The 19,005-nt window shown below is 40.4% G+C and overlaps 1 protein-coding gene across 1 annotated transcript in view; it reads right to left on the reverse strand.

Moving 5' to 3' along the window:
* PPP2R2B (protein phosphatase 2 regulatory subunit Bbeta) overlaps positions 1-19,005 on the reverse strand; it is a 278,982-nt gene that overhangs the window by 103,152 nt on the left and 156,825 nt on the right. The window contains 3 exon segments of the mRNA XM_032593136.1: positions 2,691-2,823; positions 2,826-2,859; positions 5,721-5,818. Of these exon segments, the coding sequence (XP_032449027.1) occupies positions 2,691-2,823; positions 2,826-2,859; positions 5,721-5,818 (265 nt within the window).

Here is a 19,005-nt window from a genome sequence, read left to right on the forward strand (position 1 = left end):
CATATCTACCCATATTAACATATATTCTTATAAAAATAAAATTTATAATAGTAAGAATTTGTTAACAATTAAAGTTCTACTATTGGGAGATTTATCAGTAAATTAGAAAAATGATACAAGGAAATGCCATGCAGTCGTTGAAAATGCAGTGGTATTTTAGAAGAACATTTAACAACTAGGAAGATATTTCTGTGGTTAAGTGTTATATTATTAAGGAAAAAAATCTTGTTTCAGAACAGCTTATAGAATAATCACATATTCATTAAGAAGCAAAAAGATTTATCCACTTATCCACATCTCTGCTTTTTATCGTTAAAAGACATTAATAGCAGTTCTCTCTTGGTGTAAACACTTTAGTATCTTCATTTTGCTTCTCAGTATTTTCTAAAAAATTTTTCTTTTTTTACAATGAGCACATACTTCTTTCATAGCATGCAAAAAACAAATCAATTATACTTTCCCTCTCATCATAAGTATTAAAACAGAAGTAGAAAGCTAGATAAAGCAAGGTGTTTTCACCAGGCAAATATTTTCAAAGTCTAGATTGAAAATTGAGCGTTGGTTTACTTTTCATTAAAAATGGTAAAGTTGACAAAATATGCTTGTAGAATGTAAAACTGTACCCAACTATAATGAGATAAGTACAATTTTTTTAAAAAGATAATTGATGCTGAATTCAATCCAATTCCCTATGGCTGGGTTGCCTGGAGTCATTCTCGACTTTATTATCACACAATTTTTCTTGACTCAGTATCTCGAAGCTTTGTGGATAAAAAAGTCGAAGGAACATGTGGCTGTTACTGTGAGTAATGACTTTTCTTTTTCTGGCTGGCTCTCTGAGTAGTTTATCATTACTTGTGGCAGCTTTTAAACACCAATCTTATCATCTATCTTCATTTTCTCTTTTGTACAGTAATTCCAATTGTCTTTCATTAATTTTTGCATGTTAACCTATTTGGCTTGAGGGGAATTCTCAACCTCAATATTAGTATAAAAAGAAAACTGTGAAAGAACATGGGAATTTTTCTTCTAAGAATCATTTTGAGATGCTGTTGGCATATGAACATAGCATCCCAAATGGGAAGATAATATCCTTGTTAATCAAAAAACTATTTAAAAACTCAATTAACAGAACATTATGCTATATAATTAATCTTCATTGCATATCAACGATTTCCTTCCCATCCCCCCCACAAGCAGTTAATAAGTCTTTGAATTTATAGTAATAATCAATAGGGTCAGTTTCATAATATCAAGTAAGCTAGCCATAGAAGATAATCAGACACTTTTCCTCTGCCTGAAATAATTAAGTCAAAATCATCAGAAGTCTCTTTTATTCTCAAGTGTTGGGTATGCAGAGCCTTTGAGTAAAATTTCAACAGCAAAACAAACAAGGAGGAGAAGAAGGAGAAGGAGGAGTAGAAAGAAGAAGAGGAAGAGGAAAAAGTATTCATGTGGTCTGACTGTTCAAGAATCAGGGTTGAAAAAGTAAACCCAACACTACATACAGTTCTGAGAAAAAATTAAATGACTTAGAATCTGAGATAAGCTATCCTTGAATAAGCCTACACTGGCTGTTTCAGAAGTGCCATGTTTTAAATTTCTACACTGGGTTTATAACCAAAGGATTTTTGGTTCACGTGTGTTAAAGGATACAAGGAACAAATTTACAAGACACTCAAAATGCACAATCCAAAATTAATCATGATAAAGCTTTCTGACGTGTTTCCTTTCAGTCTTTAAAAATGTTAATATATGTTTGATCATATTATATACCTATGAGCATTACCCTGTAGTGTTGGGGATAGACAAAAAGGAAACCCCTTGCTTCCTGATTTTCATTTACACGTATAGCCTTGTAGACAGACTCACACAGATGAAATGAATCACTTCCCAGCTTATTTGCTTGGTAGGGGGTTTTCAATTTTTATACACTAATCCTCTTAATTTTTATGCTATTCAATTAGTTCCCTTTACCATATGATTTTATTCTGAATTGTTCTGAGCGTGGATGGCTTCTTTCAGAAGGGTATTATGAGCCTTTAGGGCAGGTAATTTCACTGTATAAAGGTTTACCAAATTCACATGAAATTTGTCTCTCTATTCAACCCCCACGTTCTTTCTCTCTGACCTACTGATATCAACTCCCCCTAAAATAATAAATGATATAAGAAGAGAATGGGGGAAGAAAGAGAAAGAAGCCACTTCTTGGTCTATACTTTGGAAGGGTCCACCCCTCTCTTCTTGACCAAGAATTTGATGGTGTAAGAAGACACAAACATCTCCTTTATAAACCCCACATATATTCAGGATTAATAATTTCTAATCAGTATGCCAACGCATAGGGATGGCATGTGAGTTTTCTGAAATGTGTTCCAAGAAAAACACTCAGGAATCTTAAGAAAGGAAGTCAGATTCTAAACAGACCTAAAAGTAATCTGTACTAACCAAAAACTGGACATCATGGGTCTCACCTAATTCGGTTATAAATTTGTTGTTTTTAAAAAGAATACCTGCTATGTACTGAGGGCTTACTCTATGCCAGGCACTCTGGTAGGCACCTTGCAAATATTGTTTCTAAGTGTTCAAATAGCTTACAGGTAAAAAGAAAACTGAGCCCAGGAAAGATTGAAATATGTGGTTTGCGGACTGCATCTCTGCAAATACCAAACAAGCAAAGTCACCTCCACGTACCATTAGTAGACAGAAGGAAGTAGGCTGCGTTCTGCTGAGGGAGCCATCTTATTTTATTGATTTTTTCTTCTATTTCTAAACTCTTCAGGTAATCGAACTCGGGTTCATGGCTCTGGAATGTGCTGTAACATTGTATTCACCCCTACGATGAACCTGATTTTTACTCTGTAGGACGGGAAAAAGAACAGACACACACACCACACACAAAAGATGAAATCACATAAGCCAACTGCAAATTTGCCAATTGCTTCTTTTTCGGGAGGGATGGGCCGGTCATGTCACTGTAGAATGAGGGCAGACCCATGGCAACAAGTTACCTTAGCTGAGTGACCTCCACAGCAATTTGATCATGTACCCCTATTGGTGGAATATTGGTACCTCCTATATACATACAATTTATAAATTATATACATGAACTTCGGTACTATATATGGTATACATAACATATACGTAAAAATTGATGTTAAATAGGACACAATTCAAAATACATATAAATAGATATTCTAATATTTTTTTCTACATCTTAATGGATGTCTTGGACACGCTCAGGACTAAGTCTATCCCACACTGAGGTCCACAGTGACATACATCAGTCCCTCACAAAAGACTATAAACCATGGCATCTGCACGTGTTGCGGCCATTTAAAATCTCACCAGAACCTCACAGAGTCTCTGAGAAGTAGGGAGGGTGGGAAATTGACAGAAAAAGTTGAGAGGTAGTAAAATGACCTCTGGGCATCAGATCTCCCCCACCCCTTTTTTTCCCCCCCTCGTGTAATTGGACAGAACAGACTTGAGTGCAGAGATGCCACATGAACCCCTAGGAAATTTATCAGCTCTATTTGCAGCTTTCACCCCTCCCCGATTATGCACAGTGCAAACAGGAGGAACTAGGTAAAGAATGCGGTAACGAAATTAGAGAAGAGAATCTGCAGAGGGGTTGGGGCAGAAGAAGTGTGGAGAGAGGAAAAAGAGGGTGTTAAAGAAAGAGAAGAGGGGAAAAAAGAAAAGACAGGTTTATTTCAGGGGTTTTAGGACCTTATTACCAGGAGCTTCCAGATTCAGGCTTTGGAAAACCACGCTCGCCAAATTCAAATTCAGGCCTTATTGAACATGTGTTGTAAGAGTCTGACTCGGAGGATTAAGACTCCATTAAATAAATTATATTTCTGGATGGAGATTGACCATTCAAACCAACAATCTCCACTACTCCATCTGATGGTGATGGTGCTGATGCCGTGTTCGATGTATTTGCGGGCACTGAGGTTCCTACGAGCAAATTTGCCAGGAGCATGACTTGTGAGAAGTCATGCACAGAGGTCGGGGCCAGGGCGGGGGGTTGGGGGGTGGGGGGGGTGGTGCAGCGGGCCTGTTGTCACCTGGCTTTGTTTCTCAGGCTTAGCGTTCATCCCAACCCAAAGCCTCGCCACAAAGCCACTGAAACGGTATGTTTCCTCTCCTCGACATTTTTTTATTGAACAAAAACCACTCTCCTTTGGAAATGTGTCCCCCTTCATTCTACCAATGAATCATGCTTCCTAAATGTTTCAGTCCATTAAAATAGGTGAAACCTATAAATAGCTAACGGAAATCGTGGTGCGGAATATTCTTGGCAACACTCTGCCTTGTGTAATTTTATGCTAAATGGCTGCTCCGGTTCTTCCTTTATCATCACTATGAACCTAATGGGATTTTTTTTTAAACTGAAGGTCTTAAAAATCAGTTTTAAAAGGACTTTAAATGCTGATATCCTGCTTACTACAGAGAAAGCCAGTCCACCTTAACAATAATTTATAAGAGTGTTTGATTTTGCTACCATCCAAATCAGACTGTCAAGTGTGTGTATCATGTGCCAGACCAATTAGCACTAGGCAGTTCTGGAAAAGCAGGAAAAATTCCAGGTCACGAAGAGCTATTAGTTTCCACTTGCCAACCACATTTTCGTTGTTTCCAGGGCCAATGGAATAGGCTGGGTGCCTGATTTAATGCTGAACACTTGAATTTATACAGAACCCCGAGGGATTATGATGCCCTTATAGAAATTAATTGCAAATAATGTGCAATTACCAAATATATCACCTCTAAATGAGGCTTTCCTTTTTTTTTTTGGGGGGGGGAGGTGTAACATAAATGGCTTTGAGGCACAGAGGAGGTTTAAATTGCTAGGGAAGTCTCTTGTGGAACCTTCTTCCTGCACTAGGCCTCCCCCCTACTCTGTGCTGGTGATTCCTGAGGCGGGGAACAGATGGGAGAGGTCCTAGAACAGGCACCAGCCTGCTGGAAGCTCCAGGACCATGCCAGGGAGACCAGGAAATCAGATTGGGACATAATTTCATTCTGGCAAAACAGAAGCGGACACCAAAAAACTCAATTATATGAAAAAGAGAAACAATTCCTACTGGAGTTCAAGTCTAGGAGGAAATGGGATTGATTTTGAGATTCAATGCACTCCAAGTTCGAGCTCCTGCTCAGAATGCGTGCAGCACGGAGCTCCAGGGACCTCTGCATCACCTATAGAAAAACATATGCCCACGTGCATTGCTCAGATGTCATTTTGTGGGATTTCACTCCCTTTGGTAGGGTGAAGCGATCACTGTCTTCTCTACTGACCCCACAGTGTCCTTTTTACATCTACTGGCAAAGAGCTGGATTTTTTTTCCCCTCTACATACTGGGCAGGAGCACCGAAATTAGGAGAATTAATTGCAATGCTGTGGGATAAATTCCACTCAAAAAGGAGTTCTCTGTTCAACAAGCACCCATGGAATTTTGCAGGTCAGATGGGAAGTGAGGTCGTTTTGAATGTGCAACACCCAGGTTTGGAAACATTAGGCCATGCCCAGGAAAGGCTCTATTATCAGGTGCTTTTATGAGCCTGAAGTGGAACTGTTGATGTTAATGACTTTTTGGCAGTTTTTAGTTTGCTAGCAAAGCAGCAAGGTTAGGGCGACACATGAGGATTAGGAACAGTAGGAGGGCCTCCTTTAAAAGAGAAGAAAATGGGCATTTGCATTCACTGCCACTTACCCTCCTGCTCCGTTGAAATATTACAACCCGACCCCCCTTGTCCCCTGTCGCTAGTAATTCTCCCGTGTGGTTGAATTCTACCGAGAGATTAATGTCAGCTGAAAAGGAGAGAGACAAATGCAATTAAAGTAACTGCACACTTACTTTGAAACGATAGATAATAGATATACTTTTCTGTGCATTTAAGGGCTCAGGGCTTTGTCTCTGCAGTGGTAATTACAAGGAGTTTATGTTCTGTACTTTAAGTGCCACTAGAAGTGGCATTGAGAAAGTAATTTTCTAGGAGACCACTGCAGTGTGGTCTCTTGGAACGTCTGGAGAGAACAAAAGGAAAAGCACAAACAGACCTTTTTGTTTGGGGCAAGAGAAAATGCATTTCCTTAATAATGGCTCCTGGAAATGACTTTTTTTTTTTTTTTTGGACAATTTCTACCAACCATAGGACTGTTTAACCCACCCAGGGCCCTTTTGCATTCCCACTCTCTTCTACAAGGAAGAACCTCCCCAAACAGGTTTCAGTTGTGGCTGAAGACTGTGATGAAGCCGGCCTTGGGGCACTTCACTGAAGCTCAGACAGGGAAAATGAAGGGAGGGAGCCCTGAAGACATCACTGGGCCACCCAGCAGTCAGGAATTCAGAAAGGACCCCACGTATCCTACCCTTGACCCATGCTCCCTCCTTCCTGGTGAACCCAACACACTCTTCTGGAAGAGCACGGCCTTATTCCAACCCCAACAGCAAGGTGCTGAGAAAGGGGTCAGGAGGTCAGAGGACAGAGGGCAATTTGTACTCCGCATTTCAAAACGAAGAAAATACAAATACACAAGCGCTGGGAACTCAGATCACAGATAATTGCTGAAGGAATGCCAGCCTGCCAGGTCTTTTCTTCAATCCTGGTTACCCCCCGAGAAACATGGACAGGTAAATTACCTATGATTGGATTTATTAGGGCTATTTTTAGAAAAATGTCAGAGGTTAATTCCTCTGCAATTATTCCCCTGCAGGGCTCCACAATTGCTACCGAGAGTGCAAATGAGGTAAAAAAAAAAAAAAAAAAAAAGAGGTAGGGGAATATGACGATGGCCTTTGACAGAGGAACATTCTGAAGATTATGTCCATGTGAAGAAAGCAAAGGAGAAACAGTGAGGTGGAAAAATAAGGCATTACCCCTGAATAATTCAAGTCTCAAATCTCAATTTAATATCATCATTTCAGGATTTTCTTTGTATGCCTGATTTATTCAGGTAAGTAGTGTAAAATTCTCCACTTTGCATGTAACTGTCCCTTTCCATATATGACCATGCATCTAATGGCTATTCTTGGTGCAGAAGTAAAAAGGGATAAGCCCAAGTCACCGTCACTTTAAAGCAGGGGACCTTTAAAAGAACAAATCATGACTTCCTGGATGACTAGCTCCAGGGTAGCAAATTCAAAGCCCTACAAAGCCAAGAAGGTATCATGAAGTGAACTACAGTAGGTGAAGTAGAAAGCTTGGGTCCCTCTTAAGGGTAAGTGGCCATGCAGCTTAAGCCAAGAGTAGCACATGAACAGCAACATGTGTTGCCTAGATATTTGATGTTTTTATAAGAAGCTATAAATCCAGATTTTATGCGCAATCTCTTAATTACATATATTGTCAGCTATTTTTTTCGAAGCCATGACATTAAAAAAATCATCTTGTCTGTGGGCTATGTTTTTTGAGTCACCAGTTTATACCTTTGATCTAGACAATCTTCAGAAAAGGCCACCCTATTCCTTATTGATGATGTCAACTAGAAATCTAGTCCATTCACTCAGGAAGACTCCTCCAAGTGAATACTACCCTTAAGGAAACACAAAATAATCTGTGTGGTTACTCAGATCCTGATGTAACCTTTAGCAGTCCAGGTCTGTAGCCAGTGCCCATTGAGAAGAAAGCCCAGTTGAGGCTGGGAAGCCAGCACCTTAAGTGAATTATCGGACCACTTTCCTTTGTCAGAGTTTATGAATCTTAGCAAAGCACTATCACATAAAGAGGAGAGAAGAAGGCTTGCTTGGTGTTTGCAGTTGGCATGGAATGCCTTGGGAGAATCAATCGAGCACTAGGATGCACTTCTAACACTAGTTATTGTTTCTGGCTTTTCAGTGAGTGGTCAGCAATGTGGTCATTCACGAAGTTTCCTGACTTGGGCAGAATCTAAAGTAGACGTGGCTGTTTCTTCTCACTTGAGACTTACATCAGGTACCTTAGTATGAGGCAAAGCTCTTAAAATGTTTTAGACGTAACACCTCCAGAAGCAAGAGTGGTGGGGAGGCCAAGCCTATAGGTTACCAGAGTCACACTTGTGCCTTTTGGGGCCAAAAAGTGGCTTTAACTGCAGTCTACACTCTTCCTCTCAGCCCAATGTTGACAGAGACTCCAGAGTTCTAGATGGTACCCTGAGAAATTGTAAGTTCTCATCTTGTAAGTTGGCCCTTCCCTTTTAGTGAAGTTGGGTATCAGAAGGAAGAGTTAAGTGCCTTTCTAACGTCAGCCTCTGGCTCACATTCCAAGAAAACGTTACTCCACAGGAAACAAATTCACCCTCCCAGGGATGACGTACACATTTGTCTTCTTACCCGACTCCCTGAGAAAAGGGAGTGAAAAATTCATTCTCCCTTTAGGAGGTACACAGGTCAAAACAAGGTAGACTCAAACTCACATCTGAGCCACATGATCCAAGCCAGTGTTACTAGAACTCTGTATTATGTGGATCCAGGCACAGCCCCAACTAATAAACATGTCCCATTTGTTTTCCCAAATTGTTATAATTATTGTGTTGTGCCTCCCTTGAGAACCTCACGAGAGAAAGGGTGATTGACATGGCAGGATTCTGAAATTCTTCAATCCTCTTGCCAAATCCTTAGCTTTATATTTTAATCCTGCCAGGTAGTTGGTCTGATATTAGCTTGTTTATATCTAGCTATTGTCAACCTCCCTTCAGAGCATAGGCTACTGCAGCTCAGGTTAATACCTGTTTTGAACTTTCATGTTTCCTGGCTCATTTCTCATCGCTAAGCCAGTAGGTGTAACCAGAATACTTTACTGCCCCCATCCATCTTTGCATATCTTCATCTATGACTGTTTAATAATTGATGCAAACCTCATGAATCACCCCACATTCCAATTTCAAGATACTGAAACTTCTGATACAAATACTCTTGTTTGCAATAGGCTTGTGGTAGAGGAGAAATTTCTTGATAAATTAAAAAACCCACGCTGCTGAAGACAAAATAACTCTTCCTGAGCATGACAATAAACTAGCAAACTTGGACAAAAACTTCATCTGAAATCATGGTGAAAAGAAATCAATTCATCAATTCAACATGGCTTTCATCTTTTAAAACAGTAGTGTATACAACAACTCATTTTATCAAATGCCGAGCTGAATCACACCATTCTAATAAAGCTATAAACTTGACCATTTCCCCTCTATCCTACAGAGATTGGATAAAGGCATGTTTTTGACTAAAAAACAAAAAAAACAGAGGCCAAAAACAGTTATGGAGGTCAAATGTAGTTAACATGATTTTTTTAAAGGAAACCCTGGGAGGTATGACGTTGCCCTGTTCCACATTTATTTGTGCTGATTTAATTTCCACAAGATGGTGGCCTCGTAACCCCATTTCTAGTGCAAGAAGAGGCACTGCTAAGACGGAGTTTTTTCTTTTTTAAAATCAATCTCTCCTTCTTACAAAGGGTCCAGAAAAGTAAATTCATACATACAGTCTCCATTTACCTGAATAATAGAAATTGACTTGGCCATTTATGCCTGTGATTAGGCTGAGGAAATAGAGGGAACCCCCTAGTGACTACCCTAGTCTCTCACAGTACCATGCTGGGCTGGTGTCTACACAATGCCTGGGCTGGGCACAGTGATTAGGCGATGCCCAATTCAAGAGCAGGGTGACTGTAGATAAAATGATGGCTCAGTTTAGACCTGGAGAGGACCTAAACCCAAATCCTCTAGTGGGACAAGGTCTACTGGACCAGGTCACTAGCACTGGCCTCTCTGCATCAATCATAGGGATTCAAATGAGAGAGTAATTTAATTTAGCCTTCAGAGCCCATTAAATGTTTTATCTTTCATCTAAGCAACATTTGGGAGATAATACTATAAAGTCATTTACTCTACTTATATCAGCTGGCTAGTTCTGCCCACTCAAGAGTTGGCTTCTTCCTGATGATAAGCTCAGCTCTAGGCAGAGTTGTCTGCTTCTTCAGTGAGGATGAGGACACCTTCAGCTAGGTGGAAAACAGATGTTGCAGTGGAGGACAGCGGTGAAAATATAGTTGGTTGTGGGAAAGTCTGTGCTGAGAGAATCTGGGAGGTCACTTCCAGGCTGAAGTGCTGTGATTAATTGCCAATGGGTCCTGCATTGCATGGTGGGGGAACAGGGGACAGCACATGTACCCTTTGTCATCACTACATAGGGGCTTGTAGCTAGATTGGCAATGACTGTGTGGCTCATTAAATAAATAGGGGAGTCTCAGGCTCCCAGTGGGAATTAAAATTACTCCTTCTGTCTACGTAAAACTGTGGCCTCCTTCGTGAGTTTTGGTTCATAGCCCAAAGTCAGCCTCCATTATCTCAGATAAGGTTTTTCTCTAGTAAAATTTGATAAATGAAATAGTGTGTTGGAGTATACTTTCTATCAAAATGGGGGGATAAAATGAAGTCTGGTTATGGCCAAACAAAATATGCCCAAATACTGCTACTGGGATTGTGTCAAAATGGCCTGCTTCTTGAAAAAGTTTAGTATATTGTAAAATTAAAAAAAAAAAAAAAACCCAACCAGGCAATAACACAGTACATGTACGATGACTGTAATCTTTAAAAAGTATTTCATTTTAAAATATATCTTTTTTAACTGGTAAAGCAATATACTTGTTAAAACTTCCATTAATACCAAGATGATACTTAAATATACAATGAAATTTCCCTTACAATCGACTCCCTGAGAAACAACTGTTAACTCTTATAAATACACACACACTAACAGTCACAGGCCAAAGTCTGTCAGGGAGAGTCCAAAATGATGTTTTAGTGTAGGATATGAGTGATTTAATTTATTGTCTTACAGTTTTTTTAATTTTTCAGGATCCTTTTTTTTATGACCATAAATACTCGAACAATTTTTGACAGGTACACAATTTAAATGGCTTTCAAACTAAATACAAGATTTTAGCGTTTATCTCAGAGATTCCGTAGACTTTTTAAAAATATTTTCTTTTATAATTCACATATATTAAAATTCACTTTTTGTGCCTTACAGTTTTATGGGTTTGGATCAATGCATATAGATGTGTATCCACTACCAACAGCATGATATAGAATAGTGTCAGCCTGCCCCACAAATTCCTTCATACTGCCCCTGTGAACAATTTTTGTAAAAAGAATAAAATTATGGAATAAAATAAGCTGAAGGTACTTAAGACCTTCCAAATGTTAAAGATGCTACGCAAATTATAGAGGCTTAATAACTACTGGTCTCAATAGGTATGGCTCAACCTGGGGCAACGATCAGTCTCACTAGTGAGAGTCAAAGACTATTTATTTTTAATCTTACTGTTTAGATAACATCACTATTAACTGTTTCTGGAGTGGAGGGAAACTAAATTCATCAATATGCCTTTGTTAGCCTGTATCACAAACTAGGTTTAGGCATGAGGTTTTCTGCCTTTGGACTCAAAGTTTCCTTTGCAATGAAATAGGACTATGTTTGGGTTTTAGTTTGGTAGTAGCCTTCGCTTCTTAACTTGGTACCACTTATATTCTTGTAGCTCAGTTCTAGAGACAGAAGTAGTAAATATAAAGTTCTGAGTAGTGATAACAAGTGACTCTAATTTTGCTCACCAGTTTTGTTTATTGGCAAGAGCGCTAATGAAAAGGATTCTAAGGTCATAGCTGGGCTTGGTGGGAGAGTGTTGCGATTAATGGCTATGTCTGGCATGGGTATGGAAGAGCCATTACACATGTCACAAGCTTGCTATCCTGATCTTCTGTGCATGATAGACAGTTCTTGGACTGACCCCGAATGATCCTTTGTCGCCGACCAGTGTCTGGTATATAGATACTGAGTCCTTCTCCTTTCATTTTGGATATAATTAATATCTGTGCACATTGTTTTAACTTCAATCTAGTGCTGGTATTTCTCCTATATGAAAGAAAGCAGGTAGAATGGGTCAAGAGTCCCAATTCCCAAGATCTTATCATGACTGCTGCTTCCATGTAAATAGAGACAGAGTGCTGGAAGTGGGCGTTGTTTAGATGCCAGCCTGCCCATGAAGACCAAGCTCATTAAAGGCAGGTAATACGTTGTTGTTATTACTCTTAGTTACTCTTGGTTAGCTACTCCTACCCAGTGCCTTTCTTCCTTGCCTGCCTCCCGGTGTAGAGGATGTAAATCCAGAATCTTCCTTCCCAGCCCCCTGGGTTTAGGGGTTGGCCATGTGACCGAATATGGCCTGTGAGGTAAGCAGGAAAGTCCTGCTGGGGGGCAAGGAGGCAGAGATTCTGGGGAAAAGTTTTCCTCCCTGAATAAAGAAGGGAAACAAGTGAGGAGTGGCCTTCTGGCTATGCTGACATACTCCTTGTATACTACCTCCTTTGTATATGATTCTATGTGGTTATGATATGTGAAGGTGTGGGCCGCCATCATGTGACCATGAGGTGACAAGCCAAGAGGCTGAATATGAGACAGGAAGAAAGGGACAATGTCTTTGGTGACATCACTTAACTACAAAAACCTGCCTCAGGAAGAGCCTGTGTCTGAACTTGTTAAACAGTAGATACCCAAGTGGTTTAAGCCACTGTTAGAAAGATTTCTTATTATTTATAACTCAACACTTACTAATAGACATGTCTTCCATCTTGTTTTCCTCACAGCACTATGCACAGGGCCAGATTATTAACACAAAATTGAATTGGAAATAAGTGAAAGTGGTTCTTTGTCTTGCAACCTCTATGCACAAACTCTCACATACACATTTTTATTTCACTTTATCATATGACCAATTTTCCTTCATAATTGCTTAGTGCTCAGTAGTGAGGTGGTTTGCTTTTCCCCCCTTCCCCTGTGTGGAAATGGAACATTACTCTTTAACCATTCAAAAGTGAAAGCAGGTTATTGGGATAGAAGCATCCTCCCACCCTCAATTTATCATGGTATCCATCATAAAATTATGACTTCAGAGGGACCGAGCCAGGCTCTCCTTAGAAGTCAAGTTCTCCTCTGAAGTCTAGGGAGCCCACCATGCTTACTGAGCTGTGAAAATCCAGATGGTGGGAAGCAGGTGAGTAATGAATGCCATGCTGTTTCCATTAAAATGCACACAGCTTCCCCACACTGACCAAATCCCCAGCACTAGCCAGGTCTGAGATAACCCAGGTCAGGTGGGTTGATGGAGACTTCCTTTCACTCAAAACAAGTTTCTACCACACAGAAGGGGAGAAGAAAGAATGTTCCTATAGTTGGGACAAAACTTGCCCAAAGGACAAAGTGGTTTTAAAAATTCTAAGCCCTCCAAATATAGAAACATCCAGTGGGAAATTGGTAGCAGTCCAGACTTGCCTACAAGCCTGCATGGTTTATAGTGGGATCTGCTGTCAAGGTATCTACCATCTGTCACCCACTCTTTCAGAAAGCAGAGGAGTAATTAGCTGCTCAGGCAATGCAAACTCTGTCAATCATTCAGGGCTATTATCTACACAACATAGGTCATCTAGCATGGACCCGAGAGTCAGAGGGACTCTGGGTCCAAAATGGGAAAGTTCATCCTATCTGGGGGTCTATATAGGAGCTTTTGGGCAGGCATTGTGTTACCCAAACACACATAATGTGGAGTTTGTCTGGCATGTCTTCGGTGAAAAATTTTTCTGTGCCAGAGGCTCTGATGTCAGAAAGATAGGGCACCTGTCTTGTGGGAGCTGAACTTGCCAGGTTTGTGTGTTGGTTTTAATATCATTTATTTAGGGGAGCCTGGTATGACTTCTCCCCAAACCCAAGCAGCCTCCATTTACTATGCAGCTTCACTGCCCCCCATTCTTCCCCTTCATAACAGTCCTCACCACTTACCATTAGCAATTACAATGGTCATGGAAACATTTTAAATGCCTTTCTTAGTCTCTGAATTGAAAACCCAATAAGGAACTTGTTCATCACTGAACCTTCAGTGCCAAGCTTAGTGTCTTAATATGCAATAGATGCATCTTAATTATTTTCTTGAAGCGATCACCAAAGGAGAGCTCAAGAGAAGCAACACCAAAGTGGACCATCACATAGAGAATAACCCAGAACAAAGTGTAAACAAACAAAACATATATGCTGGATGAATGTTAGAAACATATTTTAAGGGGTGTGAGACAAGGGCATGCTCTTATTTTGGAATGAGTATTTTACGACTTTAGAACCACATAGATTGATCAGTAAAGTACAGATTTTATCCTAAAAGCCTCTGTCATATTGGCAGGGATTGGAATGTCCTATGAATCACAGGAAGAGAGAAGAGCAAATGGGTTGGTGAAGAGAAGGTACCGGGAGAGGGCATGGAGGTAGCAATCACACAACCCAAAGTGGATTTGGAGCAAATAGATCTGAAATGCCAGGAATCTATTTACTGACCACTTACTAAGTGCACATCACTGGACTGGGTTCCAGGTATACACTACAAACACAACACACCTGTCTTTACCTTCAAGAAGTGTTCAATCTAGAGGAGTGGGAAGCAGTGGTAAATGGGTGAACATAGTAAAACAAAGTTGGAGAAGAGGGTGTTGAAACACCCTATAGTGGAAATGTTTGGGTCAGAGAGTCAGAACCCTAGTTTTGGCCTAGAAGTCAAAAGGAAATCACTACAGAAACTTAAGGTAACTCACATGTCATCCCTATGCCTGCATTTGAGAAATCTCCTATCATTTCTCTAAAGGAAATTGAACAATAAATACAATATCTGTGTGCTAAATTCTACATGGTCCTAAAGAATGAAAGAAGAATGGACTAGGACAAGATTTGTATTTCCCCCCTAAAACATGAAATTTCTATGTCAAACACAATAAAGATACTGCTAACAATTTACAAGGTATTACAAAATGATGGTTTTTCAATGGTTTTAGCAAAGAAAATGGAAAATATTAGAAGCAAATGTGCCATTTACAACTCTATGAATCAGTATTTCTCTTTGTCTGTTTTCCTCTCTCTCTCCTCTTCTCCTCCCTCCCTCCATTCCTTCCTTTCTCTCTGGCTAGGAGTTGTGGTGTTTTTAAGATTATAAAAATATATTACTCTTGGGCGCCTGGCTGGCTCAGTCAGTGAAGCATGTCACTCTTGATCTCAGGGTTGTAAGCTGGAGCCCCACGATGGGTGTAGAGATTACTTAAAAACAAAATCTTTAAAACAATATTACTCTCTTTTGGATAATGTCCCTATTTTAAAACACTGAATATAATATATCACATACAGTAGGTAAACAGTAAAAGATAGCATAAAGAAGTGCGTGCTGATTTCCCTCACCAGCATGACCCAAATTTTAATAAATATTCATCAGGCAAAGGCACTATGGTACATCCTTACTGCTTTTTTATAACCATTGAAAATTGGATATTTAAAAAAAATCCATTATATTTGATTTCATGTTCACTTGGCAGTTAGATATCAACTATAAAATGTAGAAAAAGCAGGAAATACTAAATGTTGATAGACTTATTCATGGTTCATTTATTCACTCAAAAAATATTCAAGGACCACATATATTATGTGTCAAACACTACATTATGTATTAAGTGTACATCAATTAATAAAACAGACTAAATATCTGTCTTTAGGGAACTTCTTTTCTACTTGTGGAGAAAAAATAATAGTCAATAAGCATAATAAATCACATCATATGTAATGTACTCTGGGAAACAAACATAGCTGATTAAGGGAGATTAAGAGTTCATGGAGCACCTGGGTGGCTTAGTTCGTTAAACATCTGATTCTTGATTTTGACTCAGGGCATGATCTCACCATCACGGATCGAGCCCCGTGTTGGGCTCCACACGGAGGTGTGGAGCCTGCTTAAGATTCTCTCTCTCTCCCTCTGTTCCTGTGTGCTCTTTGTCTCTTTCTCTCTCTCAAAACAAAACAACCCCCCCCAAATAAAAAAAACCCAAAACAAAACAAAACACCAAAAAATGAATTCTGAAGGTAGGTGGGAGGCTTAGATTTTAAATAAGGTGATTGTGATAGGCCATACTGAGAAGATTTGAAAGCGGTGAGGGAGGTCACTCTATGGGTATCTGAAGGAAGAGTGCTCCAGACAAGGAATACACAGTGAGAAGACCCTAAGAGAGAAGCAGGCCTGTGTCAGCAGATCGGGGTAGCTGGAGCAGTGCAAACCAGGAAAAAATGAGGTGTTCAGTATTCGCAGACCATAGCAGGCACTTTGGCTTTTACTAAAAGTGAAATAGGCACAACTATGTAAATATTTAATACCACTAAACTGTATACCTAAAGATGGTTAACTGGTAAATTTTGTGTTAGGTTCATTTTACCACAGTTTTTTAAAAAGTGAGGAGGGGTGTCTGGGTGGCTCAGTTGGTTAAGGGTCCAACTTTGGCTCAGGTCATAATCTAAGGTTTGTGAGTTGGAGCCCTGCATTGAGCTCTCTCCTGTCAGCACGGCTTCGGATCCTCTGTCTTCCTCTCTCTCTGCCCCTTCCCCACTTATGCTCTCTCTCTCTCTCAAAAATAAATAAATATTTTTTTAAAAAGTGAGGAAAAAATGAAACGGAAAGCTGCTGGAGGGTACTGGACGGAGGAATGAGATAGTCTGATGTGTTCCAAGTACCAATCTGGCTATAGAGCTGGGAACAGACTGTGGAGGGCTAAAGCAGGATCATCAGGAAGACTATCGAGATAATCCAGGTGAGAGAGGAGGGTGGCTCAGACCAGGGCCTTGGCAGTCAAGGTGGAGAGCAGTAGTCAGATTCTGGATACATACGGAGTCACCATGACAGGATTTGCAGATGGACTGGTTACGGGGTATCAAAGAGAGAATTCGAGGATGATTCCAAGGTTTCTGCCCTCAGCACCCTCTGCGCCTGGCAGGATGAAGCTGCCATCACTGAGATGGGAAGTTTGTGGGCAATTCAGGCATTTTTGGGGCAGGCCAGAAACTCATTTAGTTTCAGGCATGGGAAGTAGGAGGGATTTACAAGTAAAGGTACTGAGTAGACAATTGGAAAGAAGGGGTTAGAGTTCAGGAGGGAGTGTGAGTTGAGGATGTAAACTTGGGAGTTATTACCACTTCAGATGCTATTTAAAGCTATAGGATTAGATGAGACCTTAGGGAAAGAGTGTATTAAAGGAGAGGAAGACCATGGGCTGAACTTTGGGACACTCCAACATCTAAAAGGTTGGGAGAAGAAGAGGAATCAGGAAAAGAAGAAGGAGCAGAAGAAGGAGAGGCTGGTAAGATAGCAGGAAAATCAAGAAAGCTGAGGGTCCCGAATGCCAGAGAAGAGCAGAAGAGAGAGCCATCAGTCATGCCAAACACTGCTGATAGGCAAGGTCAAAGCCTTCAGGTGGCCTTTGGATTTGAACAATGGAGGTCACTTTTCACCTTGGCAACTGTGGTTTCTGTGGACCAGTGGGGGTGGGTTTGGTGGAACCATGGATTGGGCTTCAGAGCGAATGGGAGAAAGTCACTGTGGACACTTCTCTTCAAGGAGTTTTGCTGAGAAGTGTAGCAAAGACATGAGGCAGAAGATGGTATGGGAAGTCAGGTGAACAGAGCATTTTTGTATCAGAGAAACAACAGCATTTGTATTTGCTGATGGAAAGATCAAGCAATGCTGATGGAAAGATGAGCAATGAATAAGGAAAAACGTGGAACAGAATGAACAGATAAGTGAATGCATGAATAAACAAGCCAGTAACTGGTCCACCACTGACAGGTGAAATAAAATCTGTTCAGGTTCAATTCCCACCCACAGCCAAAAGATGGTTAGGAAGAAAAACGCTACACAAAATCTATCTTCATATAAGGTTTAACAGGAGTCTCAAAACATTTAGTATGGCCAAGCATTTCTCCCATAAATCAACATGTCAGATGTCCATGCAATCACCATAAATAAATGAAAAACAAACCTCTTGGTTTTCTTTTTGTTTCTTCTTCCCTTCCTGCTCTTCCTCCTGTTTTTCCCTTTTTTCTTCTTTCCTTCCCTTTCTCTCTTTTTCTTCTTTCCATCCCTCTCTCCTTCCTTTTTCTTCTGAAGCCAGCTGTAGAAAGGACTCATTCCATCTACTACTATGCATCTCTGGGTCCATTACCTCCTGTCTGCCTACCTGATGGAAGGCTGCTCACCTGTATACACTTTAAAATGTTAAGTCTACTGCAAGATCAGTCCCACATGGGTAACCTGACCTCCTCATGGCCTTTCTTGGGTAACTTTCAGCATGATTCTTAATAGTGCATAGAAAGAAACAAGTCTGTCAGAGGAGAAAGAAAAAACCCACATTCTCATCTTGCCCTGTGGAAGATTTATAGACACTTTGCAAATAGCCAGACCCAGGTGATGGTGCCAGGAACTTTCCAAGTGATTTGTAGATCTCCCTGCCAGGAAGTCGGTCTTTAATGGAAAACTCTTCTAGCTGAACATTCCTTTATTACAGCATGACTACAGGGAGAGGATCGCAACTGTCATGCAAAAGACTGGCTGAAATTAACTAGCTATGAGCCTGGCCTCAAGATATTTTAGCCTCAGGAAAACACCAGTATCGCAATTTTTCTGTGGAACTATTGAACTGGGCCTACTGCATGCCAGGCATAGTACTAGACTCTTGACCTAAACTCTCCTCCTCAATCTGCATTATCAGGCTCCTTTATTTAACACCTACTTTGCCAGGATCTGTACCTTGTGTTTTATATTATGTTTAATGGTCACTCAAACTCCAAGATATCAGTCTCTTCCTCCATTTTTCAGATGGGGAGATGGTGGCTCAGAGAACTGTCCATGTTTGGAAGGCTAACAAGGGGATCTGGGATTGGAACCCAGTTCTAGTTCCAGAGCCTATGTTCATGACCTGCCTCTTGTGTTCCACTTCTTTTCCTTCGACCTTTTAATTCTTGTCCCCACTCCCTTTTGTCTGTTGTTTATTTTTTCCTAATCCTTTCTTCATCTTTCCCTCATAGTTACTTTTTAACATGGCAGAGTGGATCTTCTGAGCTCAGCCTTAACTTTTCCATCATTTTCTGTACTCCTTGTCACCCACCTGGCACGTTA

The sequence above is a fragment of the Lynx canadensis genome, chromosome A1 (genome assembly GCF_007474595.2).
Source record: "Lynx canadensis isolate LIC74 chromosome A1, mLynCan4.pri.v2, whole genome shotgun sequence".
NCBI lineage: Eukaryota > Metazoa > Chordata > Mammalia > Carnivora > Felidae > Lynx > Lynx canadensis.